General features: G+C 37.9%; 1 protein-coding gene across 13 annotated transcripts in view; it reads left to right on the top strand.

Moving 5' to 3' along the window:
- MYT1L (myelin transcription factor 1 like) overlaps nucleotides 1-24,347 on the top strand; it is a 311,977-nt gene that overhangs the window by 191,073 nt on the left and 96,557 nt on the right. For 7 of the 13 annotated variants that reach the window (XM_076332840.1, XM_076332843.1, XM_076332852.1 and 4 more), the window contains 2 exons: nucleotides 14,986-15,359; nucleotides 18,886-18,981. In XM_076332840.1, the coding sequence (XP_076188955.1) occupies nucleotides 14,986-15,359; nucleotides 18,886-18,981 (470 nt within the window). The remainder of the gene's footprint in view (nucleotides 1-14,985; nucleotides 15,360-18,885; nucleotides 18,982-24,347) is intronic. The other 6 variants (XM_076332846.1, XM_076332848.1, XM_076332850.1 and 3 more) reach the window with 2 other exon arrangements.

The following is a 24,347-nucleotide window of genomic DNA, read 5'->3' on the forward strand; positions in this document are numbered from 1 at the left end:
CTAGGTATTAGAAGAGGAGCAGGCATACCTCACTCGGATGTTAGAATTTCACTGTGCAGCTATGCATAGAAACTGAGAGCTGTAATGCATTCGCTCCCTTGGTAAACTAGCAGTTCGTGACTCTCTGCTACCACACAAGGAATATGTGTCACAGACAGAAGTTGAGTCATGCCTCTGAATTCTGCTCCAGTGCCTTTTGCTTTAGACCATCCTTCTTATATTATATGTTCATTTATACAAAGATTAGCAAATGATTTCTCGTTATTGAGTATTTGCAGGGACTATAAGAATAATGTGCTAGAATTACTGGTAGACTGTTTAATGTAGACCTTGCTTGGGCATGGTTTCTTCTAGGATGATCAATGAGGATTAATGGTTTGTTGGTTCTTAGTAACCATAAGGACTACTTCAGGAGAAGGGGACAAGCAAACAGTCATGTCAAACGGGAGAATATGTCATATATCATGGCATATATGATGAATATTCTCTGTCATGAGTTTTATAGGTGTTTGCATGTCCCTAGCCACCAAACAAAAAAACTGGTTCTGAAACCTATTTCTCAGAGGATTCTCTGGATATCCCATACTTTGTGAAAGGAAGGAGAAGATGCAAAGTCCCAACTAGGTGGATGGCTGCTCTGCAGCCAATTTACCACCATAACTGTATTTTATGCTCATAAAGCTTTTTCAACCGTTAATTTTAAAACATTTCACAATTGTTAACACAGTAGCCTCATTGCATTTTGTGATGTTAAGTATTTGATTTCAAATGACACCAAAGGTCATATTGCTTATGATGCACATTGACTCACAAGACTGGTCATAGCAACTTTTCACCAGCGCACATTTATAGTGCACAGGAGTTTGGGATGGAAAGTGAAAAAAAAAAAAGATTGTTTATCTGTCTGAAAATGTAGGAATAATTTCTGACAGAATGTAATTGTATGACTTTATTTTGAGCAGGGCTTTGGAGTTAACATTTATAGTTCTTAAAACACAGACACTTAGCTCTTCTTTTTAATTCCGTGTGACATAAGGTATTACCAGCTTTATGGTCTTCCGTCCGTTCCACAATGGCGAGCTAAGAATTTGTTTCAGTGCTACTGGCAAGGAAAGTGTACTACTTTCTGAGTCATAGTACTGCCTCTGCAGCACCTAGGTGTTCCTTGGAAATACTGACATACTCAGAACTGACATGGCCTGGCTTTGCTTAGCTTGTGAGACCTAAAGAGGTCACAGGGAAAGACGGACTCAGAAACTGAGTCAAGAGTTATAAAACAAATACATTTTAGAAGGAATGCAAATAAATTCTGACTACTGTGTTAACTTCTTATCTTAGCAGTCAAGCTTGCTGCTTCCAGTTATGTTATTAAAAGGATGTAGGAGGAAGGTCTGAACAGTTAAAATGGCATTGACTAAAACTGGAACCGCTTATTTAAAATGTCAGCATTTAAGCAAAACTATAAAACAGAGAAAATATTTAGCTTTTTCTATCTACTATAATTTTGATTGTTCATTGAAAATTATAGCAGTCAGTCAGATTCAGAAATCACAGTCTAGTGGACAGCTCGGGTAGAACCACAGCAGAACTATCATGGTTAGTTTAGATTTGCTAGTAGCAATTTTATTTTTTTTTTTACTTTTTATACTATGGATTAAACTGATCTCTTGTGTAAGCAGGAATAGAATTTCATTCCTCTTACACCAGGGCAGTTTGTAATTATGTTGCTCTAGAAGTTTGTAAAAAAAAAAACAACCTCCCCAGGAAGATGAAAATTTCTTGGCTGGTCTGAAAAACAGAGATAATACCAAACTCCCTATTTTTTAAGCCGTAAGGAAATTTAGAATCACCTGGTGAAGAGTCAGGAAAGATTTACCTACTGGCTACATTACAATATAACTTTGCATAATATGAGATAATTTGAAGTGACATCATACCTATGCAGCTTATCATCCTTACCTTCAAGACCTTCTAGGTATTATGGACACTAAAATGTCTTCTGATACCTGGCCCATCTTCTGTTTAGTACATTAACCCATTAATTAGAGAATGAGAGAAAAAAGTTTTCCACCATCAAATTTCTGCATCCGTGATTTTCACAAGAAGCATTTAGTCACATAAACCAGAATATAAGCACAAGCTAGAGCACAACTTAAATAGAGCTTAGGTACGGAACTCCAAGAGAAGGATCCACAAAAGTCCCGAGTCTTAGTTGACCAAACTTGTAATAGAAAACCTATTTATGTATGCCCAGAGGTGCTGCCATCTTAGCTAAGCTGTGCTGCTCAGTGCTTTCTACATGCCAGAACATTTGAGATTTGCAGACTGTGTGTACTTATACCAGCATCCTCTGATCCAGTAGGCACAGCAGGCATTCTCGTCTCACACTAACATGCAGGGACAGCACTGATTTCTATAGACAGCATAGCAGTCACATCCCCTTTCACTGAAAAATTTTGTGATGGTGGTACATCCTGGACCAGCAGTGAGAATGCTACCTCAGGAAGCAACATGCTGCTTCGGTTTCTCCATCAGCCTGAGTGGGCCCAAGCACATTGTTAATTCCCAAGCCAGAGCCATACCAAAATGATGACAGGCGAAGATGGACTAGGATGAGGCTGCCTTCTGTCCCGGCTGTTGAAGCCAGGCCTGTGGACAGAAAGGAGCATGAGGTTTTCTACAGAGGACAGGGAAGGAGAGAGAAAAGCTAGTTTGATGATTAAAGGACTCCTCTAGAGGAACCAGATTTGGAGTCATAACAGGTTGATTGGGTTCCAAAAAAAAAGAAAAAAAAAAGGGTCTTCCATTTTTTTGACAATTGTTTCAACCTGAGTTATTAAAAAAAAAAGGCAGAGAACAGTACCACACTGCCTGTACCGAAACAGAGAGCAATAAAGTAGCTATCCATACTACAGGCATGATTTTTGTACCTGCATCAGAAAGTGTCTTTTTGGATTATGAGTCATATTTTCAAGATGATGCCTAAGCTAGAGTTGCAAGTAGATGCAGACGTCAACAAGAAAGAGAGAAGTGATTTTGGAAACATTCTTTTCATGGTACTTCATATTGCTTAGCATAGATATACCACAGTCAACATGCTTGCCATAGTGACTCCCTTACTTATATTTACTAAGGAACTTAGTCATCTAAACTTAAGTACTTTAAAGTTAAGTGTGATGATGTTTAATGTTGCCACAACTATTCCCATTATAGGTCTGTGCCCCAGATATGTAGGGACCATTTTTAAAAGTGACTAACGCATTGCTAACTGACTTTCAATGAGACAAAAGCGTTAAGCATCGAATGCCTCAAACTATTCAAAAAATTAAAAGTAGTCTTTGAAGTGGCATACACTTTCTAAAAAGTTGCCTTTCATCTTATAAAACTAAAGAATCTGTTCCTCTTCTTGCTGTCTTCCTGTTACACACTGGTACTTCCAGCCATGTCCCAATTTTACCCTTTGGTCCTTGGACAGTACATCATTCTGGACCTTCCTCTATTCAGTCATTGACCCTTGCTACCTTTCCTGTCTGTGCATCTTTAAAACTGAGCAGATGAACTTCAGAGAGGGATAACTGCCACATTTCCCTGTGAAATCTAGTCATAGGAGGTATATTGGCAGCAGATTTTCAATGGAAACCGCCATTTCCACCCACAACCCAGCTGCCACATTTAAATCATGCTGTGTGGGGCTTCCACTCCCTTGGGAGGCTATTTTCATTTTCCCTCAGAGACTCTTCTACACTCTAATAGAACTCACTGTCAGCTATAAAAAGTAACATTATATACTGTAGTATTTTTTTTTTTTTAATCGTGATATGAGTCAAGTTGGAGCCTCACTATTCTGGACTAGAATGTGATGGAATTCAGTTAGATTTCTTTTTTTTTTTTTTTTTTGCCTGAACAGGTGTCCTTCCCTTCATCAGATATATCAAAAAAGGCCAGATTAAGGCAAAGCCACTTAGGCCCATATCTAGACATCTGGCTTTTGGAGTCATGCGATTAAGCCAGTAGGTAAGCTTCCATTTTTAGACTAGAGTATTTCTAATTCTTCTAATCATGAAAAACAAAGGTGAAAAAAAATGAACTGAACATAAGAGATACAGTTTTGTCCTTTGAGTCTGCCAACAGCTTGAACCAATTTCTTTGTGATAGGTGAGCTTGTATCTTAGTGGAAATACTACCTGCAAGAGCCCCTGATATTACAACAAAGCAACTTCCATGTGCTGCAGAAGGAGACTAGTTCGGTAGATTATTAGCACAAGCAAACGTACACCTTTCAGGGTGTAAGTCCTGGCATGGAGCAGGGGGTGTGCAGCAGCATTTTCTCAGAGGGCAGAATAATGATCCACAATACCTGCCTTGTACTTGCACAGGGTCGAAAAACGTATGCCATTGTATTTTTGTCTCTTGAAGGATGTGCCCCATTACTGCCACACTGAGCAAAAGTTAGGGCAGGAGAATTGTGTAGGTCTAGAACCCCAGATTGCTCTAATGCATCTCTGATAGGAACTGCTAATGGGGACTCTAATGAATGTTGAAAATTACGTAATACTAGAATAGCTGTGTCCATCTAGAGCAAAGAACATAAAGTCTTGGTTATAAGTTTGTGCTTATAACTTTGTATGCAGTAGTGAACTGGCAGGCACAACAGCTAGTATCAAAATTTTGTCCTAGAAATTAGGCTCAAGGAGGTATAATGATAAAGGTATTTTAGAAATCCTCTTTATGTTAAACAGATTTCTATGGCAACCTTTTTGGTGCAGAGCCCACTAAGAAAGAAAGCACCCTTAAAAATTAATATGGAGGATAAGCTTCCAGTTCCTTCATAATAATGTTTGCTAAATGCATATTAATAATGGTTAACATTTTTACCAAGAGACCAATTCTAGCTGCAGCTCCATAATGCAATAAAGTAGTGAGAATGCTGCCATTTCTGTTCTGTTTTAGAATAATCATGTTTTCTTTGTGTTATGGAAAGGCACAATCTTTTTGCTTTTTTCAAAATAGGAAGATTTAAACATCTCAATCCTCTAACAACCAGAATTTAGAATATTTCACACTTGAATGACTCCTAACCAACCGTGCAAGACAAAGAACGGTATCCTGTAGCTTATGCTGGAGGTGAGAATCCAGTACATAAGCACTGAAGTGGTTGCAGCTTGTATCACTTTGTTTTTGTCATTTTTTTCTGTAATTTCAGATGTTTACTGATGACAGTCTTGTGTTAGAAGGCTGCTCCACAGTGTTATTCCTTTCCATTGGTTATATTCTGTAGTCATTAGCTTTTTGGATCAAGTAAGATACTTATTGCTATAGTTACAGGAAGATTGGTGTATCGTATTTCTTAGTTCTGTGCTATTTATCTTTCTTAGTTAAAATTAAGTTGGGAGCCAGTGCTATTGTGTATCTATGTAGAGATGATGGAAAGAGTATTCGTGATAGGAATCAGTAGGTGATAGTCTCATTATAGTAGTCCTGCATTAGAGATACGATGAAATGACAGCGTGCTTTATTACTCAATACTTAAGTACATGCTAGAATGATAGTTTGACCTGCTGTGTTGTTGTTAAATATGATCTATCGAGTCTGTGTCTGAAGGTGTTGATTCTACTAATACGTATCTAGCCGTGTTGTTAAATGATTGACAGTATAACTACATGAATAGCCTTTGATTTCCAGCAGTTTATTTCCCTTGCTTTTTGAATGCTTGAACTTAGCATGCTGAATTGCTTAAAAGCAATTACATTTAAAATATTGGAATAGGAAGATTTCATATTATGTCCAAGACTCAAACATTGTGACTATGCAATACTATCTTTTGTAACTGATAGATGTGCTCTTGTAGCGTATTCTAACGCTTTCAAAGTGCTGAATGATTGATTATGAACTTTTTCCATTTTATGATATCATGTTATCATGAAAAAAAAAAAATTGGAAACTGCCCTGCCCTTTACCTGTAAACAGAGTTGTCATTACCACTGAGGCTGAAAACACAGGATACACACAAATCTGGACATCTTGGCAGCTCTAGATACAGCTTTGATTTAGCTCAGTGTAGCCAACCTCATTTTTGTCTGTATGTAGAAAAATAGAGGGTTTTCTTTCCCAGTGTTTTTCTTCCAGTTTAGATTTCTGAAATAAATGTGGAGTTCAGGATTTTGAGTTAGTGTAGAAGTCAGTGTTCTTTGAGTTAGTGCAGAAGTGGTCACTGGCTTTGCATGTTCCCATTTTTACGTGTCTGGGTTACATCTAAATCAACATTGAAGTGTGCAGAATCAATAGTCACTTAGCAAAACTTGATTATATGCATTTCATCTAATGAATCAATATGAGTCATTAAACCTGTGCTCTTTGCACTACCTTAGTTTCTTTGATCAGTCCCTGTATTCAAGGGCCTGGCAACAAGACAATCAATTGTGGCTTCCGGCTCTTGAACGCATAGTTAAGTTGGGTATTTGCCATCCTAAGATTAGAGTGCAACTACAGCATTTGTCTGACATTGGATCATGCAGGTAGTCTTGAAAAGATAGCTAAGCGATAGGGAGGAGAATTAATCATGTTAAGTGATACAGCAGCTGTGGAAAGGAAAGAAGCAGGGTTTTGGTTTTCTCTTTATGAAGGTACTGTGGTGCATGGTTTTAAAATCTGCTAAGTACTATCTTTGTTGGGGATGGACATACAATATAAAAAAAAAAGAGAGAAAAAACCTTGGATTTCTCTCACTTTTATCAGATTCTTAGTGGTGGAAATATAAGTTAATCACCATTAACTCCCTTTATTGTCAGTGGAGAGAGAGGCAAAGTGTCTAAGAAAGATGAGATAAATTGCCTTCCAGGAGGTTACAGTTTCTCTGCATTGACTTATAAAGGAAGCTTAACGTGACATGTATAGACTTAGGTCTTAGCCTAGGGGTAGATGAGAGATGAACACCATCCATGACATCGTAAGTCATGGGGCATTCAGATGTTATATTGATTTATTTACATAAATACTTTTGAATAATCTAAAACAGCAGGGCATGTACTTTGCTAACCTGTGCTGCCATGTAAGTTTTTAGTCTCATGATTTGTAACATTTATTTTTTACATCTTGCTTTAAATGAGCTCTCCAGGGCTGAGATTTTTCCTGTGTATTTGTACAACACCTAGAAATACATTACTGTGCCTCATTTTTCTTCACTGAACAGCTATGGGATTCAATCAATTAAATAAACTTATTGGTTAAATGGGTTAATTATTGCAAAACTGAAAGTTTCCTTTCAGTCGTCATGTCCCAACAGCAGAGACTTTGGTGATGGGTGAAATGATCTCGCCAGCCAGAGGGCAGATTAGCCAGGAAGTTTGCCACTGTTCATCACAGGGTTCAGTTACACCAGTTTGGAGTCTCAATGAATTGGGGTGGGGAGGTGCTTCGCATTGGCTATGTGTAAGATCCAATTAAATAAAACATCGTCACTTTGACTTAAGTTACTGTGGCTGTATTGACTACATCAAAGCTAGTCTGCTTTATTTTGTTTAAAAATACATGTTTCAATATTTGAATTAAAAAAAAATACTTTTGAGCTCAATCATTTACTTCTGGCACCTCATTCTATTCTCATGTTATTTGTTACTCCTAACCCCTTTTTGCAATGATGTTTTTTAAAGACACTAATTTTTTTTAGGCCTTACTTAGTTAAATAATGCTATACACATGAGTAGATCTGCGGTATGTTTGTGGCTATTCATGTGTTTAAAAGGTTCTGAAGTACAAAAGGATTGAGTTGGCTTTTAAAGCTCTGTGAAGAAAATATCACATCTTCTACCTTTACCTTTTGAGATCCAGCATTCTTCTGAGCACTTTTGTAACGTTTCTTACTGTTCCATAATGCAGTACACAAATATTTGAAACTCCAGAAGGAAAAAAAGGGATGGAATGCTCTACATTTCACTCATTCCTATCAGTCAAGCTTGTACCTGTTCAGGTAAATTAATAGTTTTCACTGAACTGAAATACTACTGTATACATACCTAATCTAAAAAGTCAACAAACTTCTATTTGGTACAAATAAATGAAGTAAAGATGGCGTGTTTTGACTCTGCACACATAAAAGCATTTCCTGCTTATAATAATCTGATTTATTGAACCAGAAGCAGAAGCTCGTGGGAAAGTCTGAAATACAGCAGAAATGTAGAGATGAGTTTATTGTATTTTAAAAGGTATGTGTTACTTTTAATTATAGTTTAAATAGATAAAAACATAGTAGTTTGCGCCCACTTTTACAAAAATACTTAAGCATGTAAAACATGGATGGGAACACAGCTTTTCCAAAGCACTGACTCTGGATTAGTGCCTAACTCCAACTGAGAAGACAGGGGTGAGGGCAGTCATTCTGTAAGTGGCCTTAGATGCTATGGTGCTTGGCAGTGCAATGGTTCCAAGCAGCGTGCCTAACTCTGGAATAGTATTCAAGGCTCTGGCTCAGTTGCCAGCATGCTCCTGGAAAGCAGATTTGGGTAAGTTAGTCTTCTAGATTGGGATTCATAGCAGACAGGATGCTAGCACAGAGAATTTTAATCCAGCTGGTCGTAAGCACCAAAACCAGTATGTCCTAGCTCTGTCTTGTAGACTGCAATTAGCCATCTCTGTGAAATAAAAGCTCAAAAAATTCCATGTCCTTCTTGAACTTTGACTTGTTGCTCTTCCCATTTTCTCTTCTATAGCTGAGTGATTAGAATACTCAGCAAAGTTCTATACCTTTGACAGCCCAGGGAGGTTTGACTCAATACCTCCCATATTCCAGGACAGTGTGCAGGCATTACGCCGGACTTTTGTGGGGTAGAATAGATTCCTGACCAGTGTGGCTTAGAGAGCAAAAATAATTTCCCACAAAGAAGTTTGACTCTACCGCCTCACAGTTATCGCTGTCCACTGGGTTTGATGCTCGTTCCTGTAATTTGGCAGGACTTTAAGCAGTCATTTAAATATGACTGGAGAATCGTCTTCAACTGAAGGTGTTTATTCTTGCAATTGAGTAGACAAATCGCTAGGCTGGAGTCAATCTCTTTTTCTGAATTTGATTCTTTCATTCCTATCAATTCAAAGGTCCAGCTTCAACAAGAGCATTACCAGCTCTTCCTCATAATAGCGCATAGTTTGCTGGGAAGGGCATCCTCCTGCAGTGCAGGGAGTTCAAGCTGTAGGGTTTGGTGGAATCCAAATATTTATTTTCTGGTCAACTGCTATCAGTTGATAGTATCGTCCCTTTAAAACTAAAAGTGGTCACTGCTTTGAGAGCAATTTAACAGGATGCAGTGTTATGCAAATTAATTAGGTTTGCACATTCTTTGAAGATTGGATTTGTTAGAGGACTTACCTGCAGAATGCCTGTTTTCTCAGTACCCTAAAAGTCTTCATCTGGAGATACAGAAGTTATCTAGCCCAAACCAAAAATAATACGATATCCAGTGGGACAAGTGTAAGTGCCTCGGGAACTTTCTGCCTGAAGCCTTCAGCAGAAGTTTGCTTCCAGGCAGACTCTTCCTAATTTGCTGTCCTCAACTGTATATGATAAAATCCCACCTCAGTGCCACTTCAGATACTTAACTGCTTCATTAAATGTTTTTGATAACCTCACTAGGTGTCTATATAGTAAATTTTTAGATTCTATTACCTACCAAATATGTTGGCTTATGTTAAATTAAATTCTCACGTGAAAAAAGAAAGAATGAGAGCACTGTTGCTGGGGACACTTTTTAGATTGAAAAAACATTTTGTAAGATTTTTCAAAGTACTAATGAGAAAAAAAAAAAAAGATAAAAATACTCCAAGAAAAAATATTATTCAGATTTAGGGCATAATATTGCCATCATCTTATTTTTCTTGACTTGGATCTTACAGCACGAGGCTTCTGAAATAATAGATTCAATAGAAAAGAGAGACAAATGAAAAAAGAAGGCTGGTAAACATGGCAGATAGGAATCACTTTATCTAAACTAGGTATTTAAAGTTTACTGAACCTTTATTAATTAGTCACATAAGCTCCCTTTCTAATTCATGTAGGGAATTAAGACACTCTAAGAGGAAAGTGTCGTCCAGACATAGGTGTCGTGTCCCACCTTTGATGTGTGAGTTGGCATATCACGGAAGGGAGAATATTAATCAGTAATCTGATTTAGAAAATCCCTTGTATTTCTCTGGTCCTATACTATATATATTTAAAGAGATATGTGTAATTGTTACAGCTTAGAAATAATAAACATACTAATTATGTTGAAAATCATGTTGAATTAGTAATAAAATTTATTAAAAATTTATTAAAAATCAAAAAGTTCAACTCTGGGAAAGAAATATGTATTTCCTGAAGAAAGCTCCTACTGAATGTATCAGTGAGTAGCATTGTATGTTTTTAAATGAAGAAAAATCGCATGAGAGTTAAAAGAATACCATAAATCATCTTCTAACTAAGGAGTATAAATTCATATATTATTTCTTCAATTTCTTCAATTATTAATTTCTATATGTCCTCTTGGAGCTTATCACTATGAAATTCAACAATGTTCTTTCCACAAGAATTATTCATGACAGATTCCGAAAACCAGAGATGACTGAGACACACAGCAAAGCAGTGTGGAATATTCAAAAGTGTGTTTCAGAAAGCCCAAATATATATTCCACTGAAAGCCAAGAGAGCTGAAGCGTGAGGGGAAAATAAGACAAACACAGCTGACCAGGGAAATACAGTAAGCAATAAAAGAACGGATAAAGGCATGCAAGACAGATAAATCAATGGGGTCATCGCTTTGAGCAGGGATAAACAAGTCTAAAAAATAAGCAAATAAGGGGATGATCACAAAAGCCAAAATTGGAAATGGAGAGAAAATTGCAGAAGCTGTAAGGACAAACAATAACAGATTTCACAAATATACGAGGAACAAGAGGTCAATGGGAGAGACTGTCATCTCCGTATGTGGTCGGGAGGGTAAGTTAGTGGCAGAGGCTGCTGGGAAGCCGACGCTGCCTTCCCCTCGGCGTGCTCACTGGAGAGACCACAGGGAGCATGCCAGAAACAGAGACGAGCATCCTGGAGGCAGAATCTGAAAAATTAATGAAACAAAGGATGAGAGCGGAACAGGTTAAGAAAGAAAAAGAAGAAAATAGGGCAGCTAAACAGTAGGCTCCAGGTCTGGTGACCTGTTTCCCAGGTTTCTGAAAGGCGGATTTTTTTTTAACTCTCTCGAACTATGAAGTCTATAGTACATGAGGTATATATAAGCTATATGAGGTATATAGTTGAAGAGCAGAAGGAAGCCAGTGCAAGACAGTATTCTCAAGGTTTTATAAGAAAAAAGCCATGCAATGATAGCTTTATAAACTATAAATCCAAGCACAGGCAAAACCAAATTCAGGGTTGTAGAGAGAATGGGCATCACATTGGTACAAACTAATGAGGAAAGAGTTTACAAAAGCTGAGTCGGAGTTAACTAACATAACTGATTTCCTTGGAAAAGTGACGTATTCCCAAGTCTGTAGTGCTGGACCCAACCCTTAAAATATACAAATGTTTGTTTCTGTTAGTTGCTGATGTGTCCTCAATTTTGATTTTATAAGCAAAGGCACTGAGAATAGATAAATAAAGTGAAAAAACTAAAGTCAAATTCACAACTGTACTTGAATAGCTGAGTTGCAAATAGTTACTTAATGTGATTTTTTAAAAGCATCAAAGCCGGTCAGGCAGCTAACTGGCATTGATTTCCATTGCCAGTTACGCACTTTCCAGGGAGGCCTGAATCCCAAGTAATGTCTTAGATTCTCACAAACTTTATAAAATGTTGTGTAGAAAAGCATAAAGCCATGAAAAAAAAATGAAAGATGACCAAAAATGGCAATGACAACAATTTATTTCTACCTTTGACCAATAATTTGTTTCTAAAAAGTCATGCAGTTATACTTAGATGCCAAATACAAAAATTAAACAACAGTTCAAAACAAAATAGATATATTTGATATCCTACTGTGTTCTTCCCCAGTTCCCAGACTATTGTGAATTCCAAAGGGGATTGTTAGATGAAAACTTTTGCAAGTATTTAGTGTTATTAACTGAACAAAGATTGGGGCAGGGTGGGGTTAATGTTCTGGCTTTAATGTGACAAAATTCAAGTTTGCGTCATCTCCAGTGACCAAAAATTTTCAGTTTCACATCTTGATGGTTTTAGCTCAGAGCTCCCTCTAAGTGTCATCTTTACCTCTTATAATGTAAGAAATGAAATCCTGGGGATTTCTGGGGCTAAGCCTACTCACATCTTTGAAAATAAAGATCAGGATTTTGAGAAAATATCATTTAATGATAATGGCATTGAAGAAGCTATAGTGAGGCTAATATGCATCACAAAGAGAAGGAACAGAAATCAAGAAAGCAAGACACATCCACTCAGTAAATGTTATCCTGTCTGCTTAAATCCCATTGAACTGATATGCAAATTTCTAAAATCTGCCTGAGCCCCAGGCTGTGACCCATTCCTGTTTTCCAGGATGCAGCCTCTGTTAGGCACCTAAATGAAACAGGTTCCTCCCTACTTATCCAGCCATTTCCCTGGGCACTACATACACTGAAATTCCAGTTCTAAGGAAAAATTTGCCTGCCTTCTCTCAGAGCTCCATATGGAGGGTTTAAATAGAGAGCTCCTGAACCCCCATAGCACTCCCATAGGGGAGAAGCCAAAATAAACCTGGTGTGGTCAGAACTACAACAGTGCTTCTCTTTTGCCCCAGGTTTTAGGCACTGTCCAGACTGATGGAGATAGAACTCCTCTTTCTGCCCTGACTGTGATGATGTGGGATATTTTCCATGAAAATAAGTCCCACCTTTCCTCTTGATTCTGAGCAGCTGGGTCCTGACCAAGAGGAGGACTCACAGGACAAGAAGCAGGACAAGTCATTTGGCAGCGAGCAGTAGTGGTGGCCTAGGGACAAGTATTTCCACTGTATTTATAGGTTTTACATTGAAGCATCTTTGTATAGAAACAAATATAGTCCAAAGAGAAGACACCAGAAGCTCAGGCCTCCTCTTTTCCCAGGTTTAGGGCTCTTAAATTAGTGAAGGTTTGGGCTTTTGCTTGCCTGCTGTGTATCAGACTGAGTTTCTTGCAGCCAGCTGCACAGGGGCTCACCTTCTAGAAGAGGATGCTCTTCCCTGGGATATGCCACGCGACCTGCTGGATGGAGCATGGTCCCAGGATCTGGAGGATGTAGGTCTATTCCCCCGTCTAGCCTGCACCATTAGGCCTCAACTTTGGTGTCGGTGTCTGGACATATCCTGTTAGGACTACTACCCCATACCCACCCCCAAATGAGGAGGATTAGAATCTGGCCAGCTGGAAGTACTTAAAAGTTACTCAGTATTTCTTGATAGTGTTAATGGAGGGAGGTGTTTAATATAGGCACACTGGATCAGACTTTAAAGACACCTATAGTCCCTACGCAGAGAAAGAGGTGTCTGTGTTATGCAGAAAAGGTCTCCCTTAGCAGGTTTTCCATGATGAATCTTTTGTGATTGTGATTGTGTATGTTCCTTAGATATGTGTGTGCCAGGCAGATCGAGTCAGCCTTCCTGTGAACAAGTGCTTTAAAATTTAGGTAAGACAATGGCTAAGTTCAGCACTTAAATAAAATGGTTAGGCACTTAAATAAAATGCTTGTTACCTAGTGGTTTAAGTTACGGGGTTGCATAGCTGCTGGGATGCTATTAAATCAGATCAAGATCACGAGCATGCAGACACCACAAAAAGCGCATCTGTAGTACTACATGCGGTGAAACCCCCTGTTTTTCAGTGGTCTGTCAATAGAATATGAAGCATTATTAGAGTGGAAGAAAATGATAAAGATCCTCAGTGTTTTGTAATCGGGATAAAAGGAACAAACATAACGTAAAAGAGGATGTTATAAGTAGATATGCAGAAAGGGCTAGAAAGAACAGTTTAAATGTCCCAAAACTAGTTAATCACAGGATGAAGACTAAAATCCAATGTAACTTGAGTAGCATTTATAATCACACAATAAAAAAGTTCAAAGAGGAAGTTCCTCAAACAAAAAGTAATTTGTGTGTGCAGTCACTCCATGTAGGAGGTTATAGGGGTTACTCAAGGGTGATCACATTCAACAAACACAGATTATATGACCTTGGAGAAACAGGTGGCTACTCTGGTAGAAGACTAGAATTCTGAAATGCTGTTTATGTTACAGTGCATTAAAATGATCGATGAGGAAGTGGTACTCAACTTTGAAAAGTTTGACTTCCTTCACTGACAGAGGATTTTGTTTACTGTTTGATTTTTTCCAATGTGAGAACACTTCCAACACTGGCCATGAAAACTGTTGGTTTTGCTTGTGTTGGGGAGCTTGCTTTCCCATTTACCCAGCCTTGCAACATATAACGGAGCACAGCAGTGGAGAATTTAAGAGCAATTAATCATTTATAGTAATAACAACAAACAACAGTGTTAAGAATGTGGTCATATTTTCATTATTTAAATAGCATTGAAACATATCTTAATTGCACACAATCAAAACCTTACTGAATATTATACAATTATGAAGCATTGCTTTATTCCTGATTGTTGTACTGATAGCTAACAGCTAGGATAAGACTGCTGGTTTTTAACTATATTCATCTGCCTTAGGAAAGATTGTAACATGCAGAAGAGAGAAAAGAATGAAAAGGAAAAACATACATTTGTATCAGTTCTGCAACTGTTATGCTGGCATGTACGTGTGACACTTTCAGGCAAATAATGGTTGTTTGCAATGTCACACATTTTGTAAGTGTCCTTCCCCTTGGTCATTATTGCCTAAGCAGCATTTTAGTTCGAAAAACATGCATTTTGAGAACAGCAACTAATCATGGTGTAGAATTAGAATATATGACTAAATGACATAAGTTACACAATCTGACCTACAGAAATCTGCAGGATAGTGTAATAATTTGCATCTCTTTTTTTTGCACAGTGTTTATGGCTGTCCTTTGGCAAAAAAACGAAAAACACAAGATAAGCAACCCCAAGAACCAGCCCCCAAAAGAAAACCCTTTGTGGTTAAAGCAGACAACTCGTCGGTAGATGAGTGCTATGAAACTGATGGAACAGAGGAGATGGATGAAAAGGAAGAGGAAGAAGAGGAAGAGGATGAAGAAGAGGAGGAATATTCTGATGATAATGAGGAGCAAGGTGACGAGGAGGATGATGATGAGGAGATAGATCGAGAAGAAGAAGAGGAGATTGAAGAGGAAGAGGAGGAGGATGAAGAGGAAGGTGAAGATGTGGAGGATGAAGAGGAGGAGGAAGAAGAGGAGGAGGAAGAAGAGGAGGAGGAGGAAGAACGTGGTAATAATCCGAGTATTAGTAAAAAGTAAACAATGTGTGTTTTCTGGGTTAATCTTCTAGTGTGGTGTGTGAGGATTTAGCTGTGCGGTTCTCATTAAAGCTAATGGAAGTCATGCAGTTAAATCTCTCGGCTCCACACTGAAAATATACCCCACTGTGTTCTCTTAACATTTATTTTAATAAGTCTGTCTTCCAAATATTTTTTAATACACCAGCACTCACATTTCAAACAAGGAGGGTGGAGGTGTGTTTGTGCTAAAAATGTTTGCATAAAATATAATCCTAGTAGTGGATTAATGCATGCAGTTACCAGGAGAATATTCACGAAGGTACAAGCAAAGCATCAGCTACAGCTGGGTGCCTGTACTGATCATTTGCAAGTGTATTTGCTGGATCTGTTTATATAATGTCAATGGTTGCCCACATAAATGCTGTCACAAGTTTGCAGATAATTTTTGTGAGCAAAAATGGGCCTCTTCCCTTTGAAAATTTTGCCCCGTCCTTCCCCCTACCCCAAGAAACTAGTCAGAATGAACTATTATAATATACTTTGGTTCTTTGAGACTTGAATGCTGTGTACTTTAGTTGATTCTATTAAGAATATAGAGAGTGAGAGGTTTACATAGATAAAGTCCTTCTAAAATTCATATATTTTGGTTTTCATACCATGGCATAAATGCCATTTAGACATACAGGTCACTGGTAGTAACCAAATTAATGTAGTAGCAATGTGATTAACCTATTCACCTTTCTCTTTTTTGGGATATTGGACTCTGTATAACCAGTATTTTCAAAATATGTAATCAGTGTCCATTTACTCAAGAGTCCATATGCTGATGACAGACATCATAATGCACTGGGGTGAAATGAAAGAATCGTGCAAAAATTAATGAGCTATCTAAAAAGTATTTTGTTCCCATTTCCAGGGAACACGTTTTTGGTTGGGTAGATTCACCTTTCTAACCAATAAATATATAAGAAAAGCTTTCAGCACTCCTCAGTTGGATTCCTCTTAGGAACCAGGTATGAAAGTTGTGTGACTTTTGTTTCAGCATTCTGTAAGGTCAGATCTTAAATCTTATAGAAAGACTTCGGAAGTATTCTTTCCATTTGGGCAAGGTGGTGGCCAGCTGGGTGGCTATAAGCATTTTCTCAGATATTTGAACCTGTAGCATTTCCTCAATTGCTTAAATTTGCCAACAAAATTGGTAGAGCATAAATGGCCAATCTTAAAAGTTGCATGAGTTTGATGCAACAAGGAAGCCACTTCCTTTTGCAGGGAACTCTGCTGTTTCAGAACCTGGAAGAGAAGCTGTGTTAGATCAGGCTGATGTGCAACTGCTATTGCTATCCTGATGGGCAAGTGCAGGATGTCTAGCAGTTTCTTTAAGAGATAATGGTGACTGAGTTTGTTGGTGCTTAGGTTATGGTGCAACTGCTGCTGTGATTTCAGCTGATGTGAAAAACTTTGAATCTACACTATCAAAAATGATAAAAGGAAAAAAAAAAAACTAAGCAAAACTCAAGAGCTCAAGAAAATTGCTTCTGGCAACCTAGCAGGCTTGATACTCAGTTTACTTTTACTATCATAATGAAACACAGTGGTTTACTTACTCCAACACAGTTACACATGCAGTTAGTGGTCCTAATCAATCTACAGAGGCTGACATTGCTTTTTGACTGCTTTCCTTCCATATATAGTAGGCTGTGGTTAAGAACTGCAAAAATTTTATAGAGGTACCTGTATTAGCTGCTCTGCATATTACATGGAATTAAAACTTATATAGGTCAAGTTTTTCTTAGGATCCCATGTTATTCCAGTAATAATACATATGTATATTAATAAATATATATATGTTCTATGCCAAATATTAGTCATTGAGAAAAAATCCTCATAAAATGGGAAAAGTGATAATAGAATTTTATAAGAAAAATATTTCATGATCTTTTGAGAATCAACGTAGTAATCACTATGCAACAATCCCAGTTAGAGCACAGCTGATTTACAAGAAAGAGTTACTAGCAATTGATGAGGAAGGTAGTATGAGTTCCTTATGTCTATGCCAAGGAGTGGAGAGTGATAGCAATTTGTTCTTGGTGAGGTCTAGAAGCTAATCAATAAATCAGATTTTTTTAGATAGTTTATTTCCTATTGATTTCAATAGGGATCCTGGTGTTTCACTTTCTTCTGCTCATAACATAAGCAGCTCTGGTGGAATTTGGACTGTTGATTTTCCAGGGAAATGAAGTGCAATCAAAGTTAGGTGTTCTAAAACTACATGGTCTGAATATGGCACTTGCCTTTATCTATTGACTATATGGGAAAATTAGGTCTGTCACCTCTGAATTTAGTTGTCTTAATCACTTGCTGCTCGCTACAATGTAGATACTGTAGTAAACCACCATCCATCTTTTAAGGCACCTTAGCAGAAAGTCTGAATGTGTCTTAAGTGTTCTTATCCCTAGAAACAAAAGCAGAATTAGTCACTGGACACCAGGATGCCTGCACAGTTCTCATAAAGCTTTCTGTCACTTGTGCTGTAGATTATAGCAGTTCAGAAAATTTCCATAAGTAACTATGGACAAAACAGTTAAAATCATAAGTATCAGTGATAGAAGAATTCCGTCAGCAAGTATAGGGCTACAGAGCCAGCAGTTAGTGGGGGGGAAGGGAAGAGAGGAGGAAGGTAAGGTATTTTACCATTTCTCAGACGAAATTCAGTTTTCTGTTAGAAAAGAGTAAATCCTGTGAAACTCAAATACCTCACTGGCATCTCATTGCCCATGCTTTTGTTAAAAGCAAGTGAATTTTGGATGGGATTCTCAGAGGATAGAGATAATATACAGGTAATATAGGTATACAGTTCTTACTGAAAATACTTGGACATTCACCGAAACCATCTCGGCCTTTTTGAAAATCACATCTTTCTAGCCTCGTCACTGATAAGCTAAAGGACTTGGAAAATACAGATGTATCCTAAAGAAACACTCTTACAAATCTCAAAATACCAATTTAAAATAAAAAGAAAAAAAACCCAAACTTTTTTAGATGAGTCCCAAATTCTGTGCTCATATTTCTGTACACAATCTGTTGAACCAAAATTAATGCTTAAAATTCCCCAGCAATGGCCAGCATATCCTCTTTAAATTTCCATTAAATGTACTGAATCTCTTTGAAGAACAGATATCTATCCATCTATCTATGGATAGACTTGAGAAGCCCTTATGTTCAGCACCACCACTAAAGAAAAGATGAATCTTTCCAATTTCCCTTATATCCCAGAAAGGGCAGATAGATGACCTGTGTTATGATAACCTGTAAATTGCAATACAAATGTGAAGGAGTAAGAGAAAAGGCTGCTTTTGGAGTGCCCCTTCTCTGTGATGGCAACTGCTGAGAACCTTTGGACTGAAATCTGAAGGGTGCATTTGATTTGCAAGGCAAACTGAAGTACTTTCTCCCAAGAAGACCTCGCTTCAGGTATTTGGGTCCCAAAGACTGTTTCACAAAGCTTTTCTATTATAGAAAGAAATCTCCGTTGGAGGAGCTCCCGGAACAGATGTTCCAAGGCACCATTTAGCCCATTTCACATGAAGACATTCAAGATGGCTTGTACTCCAGGTATTTCATAATCTGCCAGGGGCAGGAGGAGTCAGGCTGATTCTAGACCTAAGGAAATTTGATACTTCAATCAAATCCATTTCACAGATGATGCTACAAAAACTATTGCAGTTTCCCAAGAGGTGAAATGGTAGGATGTATAAATCTTTTAGACACTCCCTTACATTTTCTAATAAACTCAAGGTAGCTGCCATATACAATATACCAATACGTGGTACTGCACCTAATTTTTCAGGTGGAATATACTGCAAAAATAGCTGTTAACCATAGGTAGCAGTGTATATTCACAGGAGACATAATACAGTTTTAAAAAATAAATGAAAGCTAGCACATGGATGTAGAGATAGATGTTCTACCTGGTTTTGCATTTCTTTAAATTGTAGGTTTTTAAAAATCTGGTAATATGTTTGGGGTTTTTCCTTCACTTGCATGAACTCGACACAGACACGTAGGCCCTCATAATTTGAAATCCACCTATCAGCTCTATTAAGATTGTTAGTGCCCTCCGCTATCTTCCTGATCCCCTCATCAGATTGCTTCTGAAGCACTTACATCCTCTGAGCAAGAGGAGACGCAGACACCAATCTAAAGGTGAAAGAAGCACATGTGCTGGGGAAACTGTGGTGGCACACAGCTTTCCAGCTGTGCTTGCCTCTGAAGACACATCCTGGTAAAATAAAAACGACAGATCTATATTAGCCAGGTTGCCTGTCCAGCCTGCTGACCACTAATCATATTCATTTATTTAAATATTAGCAGGAAAGTGGTCATCTATTTGGTGAACACAGTAGATGTTCAGTATTCATCAGAGCAGAGAGCTAGACTCACGTGTACCTTACAGGCAAAACAACTAATAGAAGAAAATTATAGCTTTAAATTAAGAGGCCAGAAAGCATAATTTCACTGCTTAGGACAATGTACATGGGAAGCAGTGCATTTTCCAGGGCCAAAGAAGACTAAATAAATACCTGACAGTTTCACAAGGCGAAGCAGATCTTAACCCTTTGCTAATAAAATCTATTGCTGTATTGTTTCACCTCCTTCATAAAAGAAGATACCCCATGCTTAGGGTATCTCACCAATAACAATATGAAGAACAGAAAAAAATAGAGTTGTAGTTGGAAGACATTTATCCTGGCCATTGTGTTAGTTTCCTCTGGATAAGAAGTTAAAAGTTGCCTTTCTGGTCTAGTTACAAAGTGCTCAAGCCTGGGAGTGGTTGGGTCAAACCACAGCGTAAGAACTTTTACTGATGCCTTCTTTCTGCATTGAAGATGCAAGCATGGATTGCAACACGTTCTGCTGTTTAGCTGTTTATATTATTTCATATAGAGACATTCAGATTAAACATCTTCTCTGAAAATTTTTGTTGGAAATAATGCGATTAAAAGGTTTGGAACAGGTAGTTCAGAGCTGGAAACCTCAAGGTTGTGGCGTAGGGTGGGGAAACAGCTAGCCAGTAAACACCTTCTGGATACTTCTAGTTCTTGTGGAAGAAGTTCAGATCTGTTTGTTACAGTTGTTACGTGTTTGTGGTTGGTTGGTTGGTGGATTGCTTAAACATGACTGCAGTGTTAGTTTAGTCAACTTTTGCTTGCTGCTGTGTTCCGTGCTTAAGGTGTTTACTGTTTGTTGCTTATAGACAGTATAATTTAAGAGCATTATTTAAACATTATTTTTGAATTATCTGAAGTGAGATTGGGCCTGATACTGAGCTTGCTTGCATCAGGACAAGTCAAGTATTAACTTTATGTCAATAGAATTACATTTACATGAGGTGGTGTTGCATATATCATACCTAACTTTTTCTCCCCTTGAAGAACTATTTTAAAAGATTTCCTTCTCTGTGAATGTTTAACTCAGAAGCTCAGTAAACCTTCCAGGCTGTGTCTAGAAACTTACATGTGACTTTAAGCAGTTAGTAGCCCTCTTCAGGTTAACTTCCATGTTTAAAGTTAGGAATGTACGTAAGTATCCTTCTGATGTAGAGGTTTGCATGTTTAGCTCCTTTCCTACAAATAAAAGGCCTTAAATGATAATGTGAAATATCTGATCCTTCAAGAGCAAATGATTCAATTATAGCTTTATGCAGTGTAAAGAAATTATTCACCTTTGATGAGACAGATTATAGGTCTCCACCATACACAACTTCTGTTGTCGTAAGCAGAAATTCTGTAGAGGACAAGGAGTTCAGGATCTGAACTGGAGGCCGTAGTAAGAGCATCACAGAACACATTCAGCACCACATCTGATTTTAATGATGCTTCATCCTGAATCTATTTTACATAGCATGGGGTTGCTTGCTTGTATTTTTAATTCACTAACCCTTTCCTTCAGTATTAGCTGAACATGAGATGTTGGGCCCATTGTAATGTCAAATTGTTTCAGGGCTTATGTGTGACGAAACCTTTCTCTAGTCTTGCCAGAGCAGTAGGTCTGGAAAGGAACCATATATCTCAGCGGTGCTGCTTTGGATTCTCGCAGATTGCAATCCTCAAGAAGAGGCTGCACAGAGGTTGCCTTTTCTGTATTTCCATTGCATCCTTCTGTCTGCAGATAAATGTTGAGTGGATCCTTGATTTTGCCTCTTCCATTTGTTGTCTGGCAAGATCATATAGCAAAATTAATTCTTTCTGGAATAAGATGGATTGGAGAAGAAATACAGAGCGGAAGTGCTGTAGCCTTAGAACTGTATTCCTATTCTCACTCAGATTCTCTGTAACCAGTTTATTACCAATTATCTCCTGGTTTTGGCACAACTGTGCCAAGAAGCTGGTTGCTTATATGTTTTAGTGCTTTAAAGAACCTATAGTGAACTCAATTATATAGCAGCTCTTTGCATCCGTATTTGCAAACATAATGACCTGATGTTGTAGAAAGTCTCACATTTGGGATATGGCACTTTTGGAAACATATTCACAGGTTGTGCAAAACCAAACTCTTCATGTTCTCTCTTTGAATTCCTTTGCCTTTCACAGCACTACTTCAAAGACTGCATTGTCCACACTGTGCTGCAGCTTACACAGAGACCACAGACTCTGTATGAATCCTTCTTGACACTACAGATGTAATGATTCTTAAAAATAAGTTTTGTTTGGTCAGTGTTAGAGGTTTCTATTTTTCCTCTTGTGTTTAGAGTGCAGCTCTAAGGACAAATTTTGATCACCCTATTCATTCACAATTCCCACCGGACTTACAGTATTTGTCCTGAAAGAGTGAACACAAATGGCAGCTTTTCACCCTGAAAAGCAGAGAACCTTATTTGGTAGCTGTAGGAGTTAATTTTCCACTATTACAGTTCCTCCAGGAGATAATAAAATGAAATAAAATTCCAGACTGGATTGATCATTTCTTCTGATCCATATCTGTTCTCATGGATCAAATTTACAGTCCTGGCAAATGCCTCAAGTCACAGAAATTTTGTTTAACTGAAATATATAAACAACAACACTAACAAAGCATTCTTTTGAAACAAAAGCATTGATGTATAATGAACATATATATGTAAACCTGAGTACTTTTTATTATGGAAGCATTTCCTCCTCATTTTACAGGTCTCGGAACAATTCAGTTTTGTTCTTTTGTCACCTGTATCACATATGACATAGTCCTTTTATACCATAAGAGATACTTTCCCTTCTGCGAATTAATGTATTTTACAGCTATTTTTTGAGAGCAGACCGTGGGAGCTACAATTAGCGAGCTGGACAGCAAGGAAGGCCAAGTCATTTAGCAGAAGACAAAAAGGACTAATGCTAGAAAAAAAACCACCTCAAGAAGTTTGGTAAAGGATGTTAAATAGTAATTAGGAAAGGCCACTGATGTGGTTGTGGACTCAAGCTGGTTTTAGTCACTGCTGTTAAAATCCCCAGAATTATTTGGCAGATAAAGGCTTCATGCAGAAAGTACTGAAAATAGTCAGTCGCTAACACTAAGCATGTCAGGTATCCATAACACCACAGTTGTTTTTTTTAATGTTTTTTTCCAAGGCATCCCTGGCAGATATTATATGCTGTGTGCAGTAAATATTACTGTTTTAGCAAAATTTTGCGGTGGCTCTGTAGGAGAAAGTTTTGCCAGTTAACAAGATTGACAGCTCAAGACTTAATGGGGCTTTATTAGGTGAACTCATCAATCTGATAGTTCTGTCATCCCAAAAGCTTAATTTTGCAGGCTATACTGTTAATAGGAAGAGTAAGTAATAGTCTTTCTGTGACACTAAAGGAACTCCACAGAAGAGATGAATTTACAGTTACAAAAACAAACAAAGCAAGCAGGCATTTTCTTCCTTGTATTACGTAGACATTGATTACTGACAGTAACAAGGGAAAGGTCTGTGTGGCATGAATACTTCCAGTCACCTAACACAGGAGTGTTTGCAAAGCTGCACAGGCCCATGTCAGGCTAGGGTTATGTCTTTACGTTTTCCAAAGCACATGTGGTGAGATTCCTTACTTATCATATACACTTTTAAGGCATGCCATGCCACTGCTTTTCTTCTAGTTTCTATTGTATAAAATCTATTGTTTTACCAACTGCCTCAACTTATTATAGAAATTCTATATAAACAAGATGCATCTGCTAAACAGTTTCTTGGACACCCTGTAAAGCACTGGGCTGAAGTCTTTACAGAATAACCCTTAGCTGTCTTTATATCATCTGCAATAATTAAAACATCATTCAACTTTAGAGGCTGGCATCCAAAAGAAAGTTAAAATTTGTTTCTATTGCAATATGTTGAATAAAACTTTGCCCTCAGATCATTAAGCGTGAAATATATTTTAAAAAGTGACACCAGAAATACAGAATGACAGATAATTATTACCAGACTGTTAGGAATAGGGCTGGAGTCGGACTTACAAAAAGTGTACTAATGTTTATATTAAAGTTTGTTTAGTATTTAATGAGAGCAGTCTGTGGATGTCCTTCTCTGAAAATACAGCCAGAAAGGGCAACTTTTAAGTGAATAGAAACTGGAATCCTTTCTTGGGAGCCAAGGATCCTCCTACATTTGATGGAGCAAGATAAATGTTTCAGAACAGAATGAAATAGAAATTCTGCCCCTATCTGTAACTCAGGTACCCGAGTTAAGTGTGAGAGGTGATGCAGGAGTTCAATACCACATTTACTTCTTCCCCAACACAGAAGGTTAGCGGCTAGACTGGAGACTGCTTTGCATAAGCAATGCTCTTATGCTTTCTGCTGAAGCTCCATCACACCCTAGAAAAAAAATTCAAGAACTGCAGTAGACCAAAGGGGGTCATTCTTCTGGGAAAGTGGGACATGCTGGGTTCCTGTCTTTGCTCCAAGGACACTCTAACCGTCTTATGAATTGACTGCTTAATATTAGGTTACAAAATCAATCC

The sequence above is a fragment of the Aptenodytes patagonicus genome, chromosome 3, assembly GCF_965638725.1.
Source record: "Aptenodytes patagonicus chromosome 3, bAptPat1.pri.cur, whole genome shotgun sequence".
Lineage (NCBI taxonomy): Eukaryota > Metazoa > Chordata > Aves > Sphenisciformes > Spheniscidae > Aptenodytes > Aptenodytes patagonicus.